The sequence below is a fragment of the Notolepis coatsorum genome, assembly GCF_963971535.1.
Source record: "Notolepis coatsorum genome assembly, chromosome: 15".
Lineage (NCBI taxonomy): Eukaryota > Metazoa > Chordata > Actinopteri > Aulopiformes > Paralepididae > Notolepis > Notolepis coatsorum.
This window is the reverse complement of record NC_140179.1, coordinates 66,473,626-66,485,531: the sequence shown is the minus strand read 5'-3', so window position 1 is coordinate 66,485,531 and position 11,906 is coordinate 66,473,626. Positions and strand designations below refer to the sequence as shown.

The 11,906-nt window shown below is 45.4% G+C and overlaps 1 protein-coding gene across 1 annotated transcript in view; it reads left to right on the top strand.

Moving 5' to 3' along the window:
• LOC311242194 (neuron navigator 3-like) overlaps nt 1–11,906 on the top strand; it is a 121,785-nt gene that overhangs the window by 9,197 nt on the left and 100,682 nt on the right. The window contains 5 exon segments of the mRNA XM_084331147.1: nt 7,455–7,510; nt 7,513–7,736; nt 7,739–7,750; nt 7,753–7,883; nt 9,397–9,516. Of these exon segments, the coding sequence (XP_084187273.1) occupies nt 7,455–7,510; nt 7,513–7,736; nt 7,739–7,750; nt 7,753–7,883; nt 9,397–9,516 (543 nt within the window).

Below are 11,906 nucleotides of genomic sequence, written 5' to 3'. Positions count from 1 at the left end.
CCATGGGACCCCTATTTTGGCCAAAAATATGTACAGTAGCGTTGTGGACAGCGACCCCTACAGTTCGGTCGGGGCGCCTGCACAGCGAGGGTAGGATCTGGAGAGAGGTAGTGCAGCCTCCCACACGTTACACTCTCCCAGTGAGAATCTGAGCTGCCAGGCTGGCTGCCGGCTGGCTGCACATGTGTCGGAGGAAAACATGTGACAGTCTCCGGCCTCCCGCACCAACAGTAGGGGGGAGTGCGCAACAACCAGGAAGGGGGTTGGGAATTGGCATAACGACTAACAGTGGGATGGGAGAAAAATCTGAAAAAGGAGGGGGAAAAAGATAATAAAAAAAAAGAATTATAATAATAATAATATGTACAGTAGTCAATGGCGAGCTAGCCTAGCTGTTGGCCCAAAAACCCTCCCTGAGTTTTAATAAGCTAGGCTAGTGGTCCGTATCTGCTTCCATTCATTTGTGCTAAGCTAGGACAGCTTGCAGCCGGATCGCTTTCTACTGAATGTACAGAGAAGAAATTGGTATCCATCTTCTTGTCTGACTCTGGAGACATCTTCTTGTCTGACTTTTTTTTAGAATCACACCCTTCTACTTTAAAGGTTCTTAAAGCCGTATATAATTAAATGTAGTAAGCGAGGAAAGCTTGCAAGGTATCACAATCTCCCCTGTCTGAAGTAAATTAGCTATACACTAACTTTGCTTCAACGCAGCTCTCATGTTCTTGTCTCTTCTCTCATGAGACACTGATACCACCAGGGGCTCCACTCTCTCCGTCTGATTTCAGCAGTATTCCTCACTTCACCTCGTCCCATTAGATCTGGAACATACCGTCTCTAACCGCTAATGATATTTTGCTATTACCATGAAATATACCCCCCCCCCCCCAATCCATATTGCCTCGACTTTATTAAAAGATTCCTACTCAAAGTCAAAGTCAGCTTTATTGTCACTTCTCGTAATGTGCAAGACATACAGAGAAATTTAATTACGTTTCCCCCTTCCCACGGTGTGTATATATATAAAAAAATATCTAATATAAGTAAGGGATAATGTATAGCTACGAGGTCATCGTCGCAAAATAATTGGCCGACACTGCGTTCTGGAACACCGAGGCGCAGCCGAGGTGTTCTAAACGCAGTGAAGGTCAATTATTTTGCGACAATGACCGAGTATAGCTATACATTATCCCACCTATTACAGGGCTAACTTACTAACAATATACGTAATTTATTTTACACCATCGACAAGACGAGATCAAATGCAGACGCGGTTGTTCTGTTGCTCCTCTGGCGTTGGAGGAAATATCACAATGGGCTTGATTACACCTGATGCAGTGCAGCTGTGCATATGGTAAAGCTGAGTCTATTTAGGTTTGAATCTCGCAGTGTCAACGTATACATTATCCCGCTTATTACAGGGCTAACTTACCAACAATATAATTCATTTTACACCATCGACAAGACGAGATCAAATGCATGGTGTACTGTCGAGACCTGCCTCGGTGTGCATGGTATAACGCTGCGAGAGTCCGGCTGTGAGGCTATCTTTCCCATAACAGCGGTGAATTATCGAGAAATAATTGGCCGCTGCTAGGGGCAACGGGGCGCTATTGACCAATCACAATCAAGCATTTTGGCGAATGTTAAAACGCCATGTAATAAACATAAAGTAACATATAGGACACTCACACTATAAACATAAAGTAACATATGGGACATGATGTACATACACTATACAGGACGCCTGTACGTTAATGCCAAGCAAGCAGTGCAAAAATGCTTCCGCATTCGTCACCGCACGCTAGTGCGGTAAAGCGCCCTTCTTTTCAGACAAATGCTACCGTGCGTGCACCGGCGGCGGCGTGCTCGCTCAGGTGCGTGCGTGCGCCGGCGTGCTCGCGCGAGGTGCCCGCGCATGCGACACGAGCGGAGCTCAATATATATAAGTCACCGCCCCTTATTCAGTATCTAGCAATAGCTCAATTGGCAAGGACACATGGCTGTGGATCCTATGGCTTGTTTGCTGGCGAGTTCGAATCCCATCGAAAATATTTTTTAACGTGATTTTTTTTTAACGTGTATTCTTTCGCCGATTAAGGTTAGGCATTGTTTCGGAGTTGGTTAAGGTTAGAACGGTTAAGTTTAGGCGCTGTTAAGGAGCTGGTTAAGGTTAGAGTTTGTCAAAGAGAATGGCAATATAATTTCTATGGTTAAGGTTAGGCATGGTTAAGGTTAAGGTTAAGGTTAGGCATTGTTTCGGAGTTGGTTAAGGTTAGAACGGTTAAGTTTAGGCGTTGTTAAGGAGCTGGTTAAGGTTAGAGTTTGTCAAAGAGAATGGCAATAGACAGCCTATTTCCGCGCGACCTGGGCGCTGGGCGGCGGAAAATGAAAGGCGCATTACTGCATGCCACTACGGTAAATTTTTGCACTGCTTGCTTGGCATAAAGCTACACGCATACAGGACTATATATACAATATAAACAGTAGCAAAAAAAATTTATGTATGAGTGAAATAAATATAGAGGTAAAAGAGAACTTGGTGCAAATCTTTTGGCAGAAGTGGTACATAGACGTAACATAGTAAGTATACATAATAATAAATAATGGCAGTAAAATACAATAATGGCAGTAAAGTGGCAGTGAGATGATAGATATGGCCGTAAACTAATAATAATGTAAGCTTGCGAGCTCGGGAACACAAGATGGTGTTCTGGAATGACGGAGAGCCAGCACCTTATGAGGCTGTGGTGGGGCGTGTGAGCCATGGTGTGGCGGCAGACCCATAACTCTCTGTTAGAGCTCTGGGCCATCTTCCCCTGCTTCCCCTCTTTCCTCTGCCTTAGTCTATTACTTTGTGTGTTTTGCCCCATTTACAGGGGAAGATGGTAGCCAGGCTGCCCGACAACCATGACAGATGGTGGCGGTGGCGGTGGTGTGTGTGTGTGCGTGTGCGTGTGTGTGTGTGTGTGAGTGCGTGTGTGCGTGTGCGTGTGCATGTGTGTGTGCGTGCGCGTGTGTGTGTGTGTGTGTGTGCACAAGTGTATGTGTGGGCATGTGTTCCTCTGAGGAGGATCCTTGGCCAGGCACGATCAATAGAATGCCCCATTCCACCACATTGAGTCCAATTGGACCCAAATGGGGCAAGTCTAGGAGCACCGGTGCCATTCATATACATTATGTTGTGGGCTTCAAGACGCCTACTATTGGATACATGGAGTTAGGATCATCTAAAACCACAATATTAGCGTTGTGTGTGTGTGTGTGTGTGTGTGTGTGTGTGTGTGTGTGTGTGTGTGTGTGTGTGTGTGTGTGAGTGTGTGTGTGTGTCCTTTCTTTCTTTCTTTCTTTCTTTCTTTCTTTCTTTCTTTCTTTCTTTCTTTCTTTCTTTCTTTCTTTCTTTCTTTCTTTCTTTCTTTCTTTCTTTCTTTCTTTCTTTCTTTCTTTCTGTCTTTCTTTCTTTCTGTCTTTCTTTCTTTCTTTCTTTCTGTCTGTCTGTCTGTCTGTCTGTCTGTCTTTCTTTCTGTCTGTCCATCCACTCATCCTCTGCTCCCAGAGACCGTGGGGTGAATGTCATTAGTCATCACCGGTGAGGAGTCGGTAACGGAGGATGTCTGAGTCACGTCATCAGTACAACACCCTCAGCCTGAATAAAACAGGTCTTTGGCACCCAGCTGAATGGCACTGTGCCCCCCCCCCCCCCCCGTGTAAACAACAACAACAAAAAACATTAATAATGAATAATATAATACATTTATAAATTAATAAATTAATAATAATAAGAAACTAAAAAAAATATACAAAATAAAATGAGGGACTATTTTCCATCATCTGCAGGCACAGGAAACACATACAGTCCTGTCGCCGGTCTGCTTCAGAAGTGAAGTCTGTCTTCGTTATCCAGCTGGCTTTGATAGCCTGCGGCGTCAGGCTCACTCGCTTCCCATACAAACCTCTGCGTCCCTCAAAGAGAAAGATGCCATGGGGCCACCGCCCGATCATCTGTATTGATCATGTGATGGGTGTGATGGGGGCCACCGCCCGATCATCTGTATTGATCAAAGCCTGCACTTGATTTCATTCCCTCCGTTGCACCTAGACGGTGAGAAATGACATCGATTGACATTGGAAGGGAGAGAAATTCCCCTCGTATTAAGAAATGCTGTGATCTTCAAGGGCACCCCTGAAAAACCACAATGAAAATACTCCGGCTTTTTTTGTATTCCGTTAAGTCCCTTGGGATTGCTGAGCGCCGGATGACATTTGAAACATATACCAGCTGCCGGTCCAGGTTGTTTATTTTGTGTTTACACATCCCAGTATGGAGGGTAGCCGGCAGAATTATTCATGGCTTTGGAATGGAGGAGATATCTGGAGGTCCAATGCTGTGTAGCCAACACACACACACACACACACACACACACACACACACACACACGCACACACACACACACACGCGCACACACGCACACACACACGCACACGCACACGCACACACACAAACTCATGAGCCCTTATCACTGTCATTCTTTCCTCAATCTATTGTCGCTAGTTCTTGTATATATAAAGTGTCAAATGACCTTCAAGCCCCAGGGCTGGACTCTAAACAGCCAGAACTAGTCTTATGCAAATAATAATAATAATAATAATAATAATAATAATACAAACTACCCTTTGTTTTCCCTCAACCACTATGTACACTATCGCTCTCTCTCTATCTCTCGCTCTCTCTCAATTTCTCTCTCCCCTCCTCTCTCTCTCTATCTCCCTATCTCTCTCTCAATTCAATTCAATTCAATTCAAATGGGCTTTATTGACATGGGAAACATACGTTTACATTGCCAAAGCCAAACAAAACAAAACAATCAAACAGAGAAAACTAAAGAAATCAGTACATTACAGAAGGAATTTCTTGTATATCTCTCTCTCTCCATTTCTCTCTCCTCTCCTCTCTCTCTATCTCTCTATCTCTCACTCCCTCTCCCTCTCTCTCTCCATCTCTCTCCCGCCCTCTCTCTCTCCCGCGCTCTCTCTCTCTCTCTCTCTCTCTCTCCATCTCTCTCTCTCTCCATCTCTCTCTCCCTCTCCCTCTCTCTATCTCTCTCTCTCTCTCTCTCCCCCTCCCTCTCTCCGCACACAGTACTTTAGAAACAGAGCCTTATCCCAGCCTCACCCCCCCCCCTTTCTGCTACCTTCCACTGCTGATAACGTCTTGATGTGTGAAAGAGCTCAACACCTGTCCATCATGTTGCTCACTTCTCCATTCATTAATTCCTGCACACACATTCTCTCTCTCTCTTTATCTCTCTCTTTATCTCTCTCTTTATATCTTTCCCTCTCTCTCTCTCTCTCTCTCTCTCTCTCTCTCTCTCTCTCTCTCTCTCTCTCTCTCTCTCTCTGTCTTTATCTCTCTGTCTTTATCTCTCTCTCTCTCTCACTTCCCCTCCCCTCTCTCTCTATCAGCCTTCAGATGCATTCAATTATATCAGCACATTCAGTTTGCCTTCATATTCGCACCGGTAATAAACTGTATGGTAATGAGAAACTATTGTTCCGTTTCTCATAGTGTTGTCAAAAATATCGAAAAATCGATACATATCGATTCTGAATATTTAAAACGGTTTCAATACTCATTTCCCGAAATATCGATATTTAATTATTCATAAAAAATAAAAATAAATATTTTTTTTTGTATAAGGAAGTTGCATTGTTCATTTCAATACCTGTAATAGTACAGTAGTCCACACACACACACACACACACATGTGCATTCAGTTAAGTCGGAATATGACTGTAATAACAGTTCAGTTTGTCAGGTACATGCAACACAGATTACAGTGTTTACATCTGTCTGCTTGAGAAAATACCATGTTCTGCAATAAAAATTATTGAAGTGAGATGAACAGTTATTTTTAAATGTGTGATCTAAAGATAAACAAAGGGTTTTAAAAGTGTTATATTTATCTTCTTTTATAGTACCAGAGAGAAGCTGAGGAGAATCAACCAGCAACAAAAGCAAAAATATATTTAATTTTTTTTTTACTAATTCCGTCGATCCACTTACAGTAGGCATCTGAACTAAATGTACTAAACAATATGGTAACTTGTTTTATATACAGTATAGTCAAGGGCCTTGTATAGTTGTTGCCCTTTTTTTTATCAATTCAATTCAATTCAAATGGCTTTATTGGCATGACGTAACTTGTACATGTTGCCAACGCAAATTATTAATATTAACATAAACATGAATTAGAAAACAGATATCAATGTCAAAGTACATTAAAATATCATCATGAAATATCATCAAAACATAAAACATCAAATATTACAGCATAAACGTGTGGCAGGTGACTGTCACTCACTGTCCCTCAGTTTATGGCAGGTAGCAACATAGACTGCTGCTAGCTCACAGCTTGTTGAGTCCTCCCGTAGTAGGACTGGTCGTTTTTCTGTATCTGATAGTTTAAGAAAATCTTTTGTTTTTTTGTTTTTAGTTTTTTTTTTATTCGTTTCTCTAATATATTTATATTTTTCACATTTGGTGAGGAAGTGTATCAAGTAAATGTAATGCACTAGTCTTTCCACTAGAGGGCGCTCATGCTACCTACCACTGTTGCCTTGCTTTGCTGGGTGTGGACTGATGGTCCATCCTGCAAGATGTGGGTACGTGCTCGCGTGTGTGTACTGTGCGTGCGTGTGTGTGTGTATGTGTGTGTGTGCGTGCGTGTGTGTGCGTGCGTGTGCGTGCGTGCGTGTGTGTGTCTGTGTACTGTACATGACATGTGGTTGTATGCGTGTGAGACAGTGTGTGCTGGCATGTACACTCCTGGGACCCTCCTCGTTTGATTCTTTCTTCCAATCCAACTTAGCTCAGTGGAAGAAAACAGTACTTTGGGAAGGTCATCGCTGGAGAGAGAGTGACACTCCGTTGACGGAGACAGCCATGCTGTGCCAATATGACCATGCTGTGGTCTCTCTCCGCCTGAGTGGTTTGTCCTTCACACATCATGCACTTGATACCGATGACTTGGACTCATTAGTCTGCTGTAATTCCAGTGAATCCACTGTAACGTCACCATTATTCATTCGTTCTTGCAGAAGATTTTGTCCCTCTGCCATTTTGGCCTGAAATTCCTGGCTGCTTGTTTTTTTTCTACTGGAAGGTTCCTTTCTGGATGTTTTTCTGCGTCATGTCAAGAGTCAGCAGTAATGCCTCTCTCTCTCCCTCTCTCCCTCCCTCTCTCTCTCTCTCTCTCCCTCTCTCCCTCCCTCTCTCTCTCTCTCTCTCTCTCTCTCTCTCTCTCTCTCTCTCTCTCTCTCTCTCTCTATCTCTCTCTCCCTCTCTCTCTCTCTCTCTCCCTCCCTCTCTCTCTCTCCCTCCCTCTCTCTCTCTCTCCCTCCCTCCCTCTCTCCCCCCTCTCTCTCTCTCTCTCTCTCTCTCTCTCCGCACACAGTACTTTAGAAACGACGTTCGACAGCACGGTAACCACTGAGGTCAATGGGCGGAGCCTCCGGCCCTCGTCCCGCGCTCCTCCCCCTGGCGCCTGGGCCAATCACAGACCCCGCGTCTGCAGGCCGGCGACGCCCCCTCCATGCCCTCTCTGCCCAGCGGCTACACTGCGCCCAGGGGGGCGGGCAGCACGACGGCAGCAGGCACGGGGGGCAGCGCCGCGGCACGCTACGGCGGCCACCCGGACGCCTCCAGGTTTGTGTACAACAGCGCCCCCATGAGGAGAGCGGCGGCGGCGGCGGGCTGGATGGAGGGGGGCGGAGCAGGGGGACAAGGGGCCGGAGGCGGGGATGGAGTTGGAGGTGGTGGCCGGCTACGTGAGCGAAGGGGACATCCTGGGGAAGAACGTCCGGACGGATGAGCTCACCAGCGGGTACGATCACACAAGCACTGCCGCGCCTCTGTAGTGCTGGCTACAGTTTATAACATGAATTCAATTAATAATAATAATAATAATAATAATAATAATAATAATAATAATAATAATAATAATAATAATAATAATAATAATAATAATAATAATAACTGTATTTCTATAGCACCTTTCATACAGGGGATTGCAGTTCAAAGTGCTTTACATCAGTAAGAAATAAAACATAAAATCTGTGTAAAACAAGCAGCAAGAGCAAAGCATAAAGTGGGACAAAATAATGCGGATATATGAATCAATTCATATCAGAACCTCACGTTCCAATTAACCCCTTTTAACTTGAATTGAAGTTGTCAATCGTTTAATTGATTCCATGTAATGTTGTGTTCAGAGGTGCAAGGCGTTCCGGTGTGTGAGTGACAGGACATCTTGTATTCATACGAGTGGCCTTGCAGCTTCTTCTGTGTGACGTTAAGACAAATGACTTCCAGCCATCCCCCCAAGGCTTTCTCTGCTCTATTATGGCAAGAAGGGAGCGCTCTCACTTTACTTTGGCGCAAATCTTTCAAGTGACACATTCCTGGATAAGAAACAACAGTCTGCTGTCTGTTATACGTCGTTGGGCAGCTGACCTTCCCCGCAACCCGACTTTAATAAATGAAGCCTGCCTCGAGCAAAATGGAGGCAGCTCACCGTACACGTGCAGATACAGAGAAACGGACTCTCTCTCTCTCTCTCTCTCTCTCTCTCTCTCTATCTCTCAAATACAATGGCTTAAATGCCGGTATGTGCTTATTCTAGCCCACACGTAAATTGTTTCCCAAACCACTTGATGATCAGGGAAAGAAACTGTAAGGGGAACGATAACGATCAGCGAGAAAAACCTCCTATGATTAAATACACGGCAGACTCAGACTAAATGCACCTTGGGAGAAAAAAGGTGATTAACTGAATTATGAGGCTAATTAGCTTAACACTAATGGCCCCCGGTCCTATCAGCCGTATCTTATTGCAACCTGGCAATGCCTCGCTCTCTCTTTCTCTCTCCTCCTCTCTCTCTCTCTCTCTTCCTCTCTCTCTCTCTCTCTCTCTCTCTCTCTCTCTCTCTCTCTCTCTCTCTCTCTCTCTCTCTCTCTCTCTCTCTCTCTCTCCTTTCTCTCTCTCACACACACACACACACACACTAACTCATTGACTCAATTACACAAGCACGTGTACACACACACACGCACACACACACACACACAAAACTCGCTTATTTTCACAACCTGCACACACTCCTCAGCAATTATTTTGTGTACAAGTAGTTGTTTGTTTTTTTTCAATCAGTCCTATCAATCAAACAGTCAATCAATATGTTATGAATTGAAAATGGGGGACCCTGATGGTCTGCATCCCCTTAACAATTGTGTGTATTGAGCCGTACTGTATTGTACCCATTCTGCAATCTGTTAATCAAATGTTCACTCAATCAGTCAATCAATCAACCAACCAATGAAATCCCTTTCCTCTACAGATACCTCACAGACGGGGGCCTTCACCTGTACGCACGGAACGTGGGCCGGTCCTCCGACCTCACGTCCTCCAGAGACCTCCCCCAGAGGGGAGGCAAGGAGGTGCAGGGAGACATAGACAGGTGAGGACGGATACCCGTCAATCATGTTGGGCTGATTATTTCCTTCTTGCCTTTGTACTTTTCTCCCCCATCTCCCCGATTTAGTCGTTATGTCAATTCCCCTCCTGGTCTTTGTTGCGCTGCCCCCTACTGTTGACCCGGGGAGGGTGTAGAGTAGACTACCACATGCCTCCTCCGACAGCTAGGAGTTGGGAGAGCATAACGTGCGCAGAGGTTCACACACCATCACCAGATCCCCTCCTCGCTGAACAGGTGCCCCGACCGACCAGTAGGAGTCGCTGTTTCAACGACCGGGTAGCCCGGGTCTGTGCGGTGGTTGGCGAGTGCTTTGGGTCGGGCTGAATCGTGTTGAATTGGACCCCGCCTGGATCTAGTATGACATCGCAGTCCCTCAGATATTAATAAATCGTGCTGCGAATAAGTAATGGAGAGGTGGGAGTGCATTGTAAGATATACACTGTACACAGTCTCTGCTTTGCTGCAGTGTGACCCTTTACAAGTGACAGTGTGTTATTGATATTACAATATGCCCATTGAGCTTTTTAGTAAATAACAAAGAAAAACTATTTAAAAAATTCAACAAATAAGGAGAGAGTCAAGCAGTTAACCCTTTCACTGCTGCACTACCAAACGGTTAACCCTTTCACTGTGACAATACACAGCAGGTTAACCCTTTCACTGCCGCACTACAGAAGGTTAACCCTTTACTATCACACTAACCGTCGGTAGTGTGATAGTAAAGGGTTAACCTTCTGTAGTGTGGCAGTGAAAGGGTTAAAAGGCAACACCTCGTGCCCCCCCCCCCCCCCCCCCCCCGGCCTCTGAGAAGATAAGATCCACACACAACAGGGTCTCTTCTTGTGGCGACAGCACCTCCTAAATGAGGCCAAAAGGAGACACACGTGCTGTTGGTTTAAATCTGTCAAGCTGTGGCTGTGATGACAGGGCTTCAGAGAGGCTGGCGAGAGGGTGAGATGTCCCAGCGTGGGGAGGGACACGGGGTGGCGAGAGGGACGTGACAAGGTGAGATGTCCCAGCGTGGGGAGGGACACGGGCTGGCGAGAGGGACGTGACGAGGTGAGATGTCCCAGCGTGGGGAGGGACACGGGGTGGCGAGAGGGACGTGACAAGGTGAGATGTCCCAGCGTGGGGAGGCACACGGGCTGGCGAGAGGGACGTGACAAGGTGAGATGTCCCAGCGTGGGGAGGCACACGGGCTGGCGAGAGGGACGTGACAAGGTGAGATGTCCCAGCGTGGGGAGGCACACGGGCTGGCGAGAGGGACGTGACGAGGTGAGATGTCCCAGCGTGGGCACACGGGCTGGCGAGAGGGATGTGACTAGATTAGATTAGATTAGATTCTTTATTAATTTGTTTTCAGTGCATTACATTGCATTGTTCCAACATAGAACATATAACATCACTTACAATACATACATACTACATGCAGTTAAATACATAGATTTAATGTATACATGACGAGGTGACACGGGGTGGCTGGCGAGATGTGAAATGAGTGGTACTACTGTCTGGCACTGGGGGGGGGGGGGGGCTCGAGGGCCATCCAGATATGGGATTCTGGACTCACTTAGTTGCTTATAATGTCTATCGGTTATATCAGAAAAGTGAAAGCAGATATAGAACCAGATGATCTTGAGAAGAGGCTTTATCTTGGTTGGATTTATTTTGGTTTTCTTTTGTGGAAACGTGTGTGTGTGTGTGTGTGTGTGTGTGTGTGTGTGTGTGTGTGTGTGTGTGTGTGTGTGTGTGTGTGTGTGTGTGTGTGTGTGTGTGTGTGTGTGTGTGTGTGTGTGTGTGTGTGTGTGTGTGTGTGTGTGTGTGTGTGTGTGTGTGTGTGTGTGTGTGTGTGTGTGTGTGTGTGTGTGTGTGTGTGTGTGTGTGTACTCCAGCTGTGTTGCACTTGAGACCTCGTGCAATGTGTAATCTCAAAAGGACTTGGATGTGTTGTTATGTGTAAGACACATATTGAAATGATATACGTTGTCGTGGGGGATTTCCTCTTGTTAAACCCCTGAGGGCTTTAGGGATTATCTCCCCTGCATGTTGCCTTTAAACGCTGCCTAGGGATGTGTTTTAAATATGTGCAAATAAGTAAATACTAACTACTAAAAAAAGTACTAAAAGAAGTTATTAGTTATTAGAAGTATTAAATATGTATGTTCAAGTGTTAAAAGGCCCCATGAAATCAAAATAGACGTTTGTCATTTCCTGGAAAACTGAAAAGAATGTTGACGAGTCAATTACTAATTTGAGTCCAATGTAATGTAAGGGACTTTAAAGCTTGGAGTAGCCACACTAAAGATAACTGAGAGAAGGGAAGGAGTTGTACTAGAGAGGGACGATTCGTGCAAAGCACTGGAAGGTGTGTG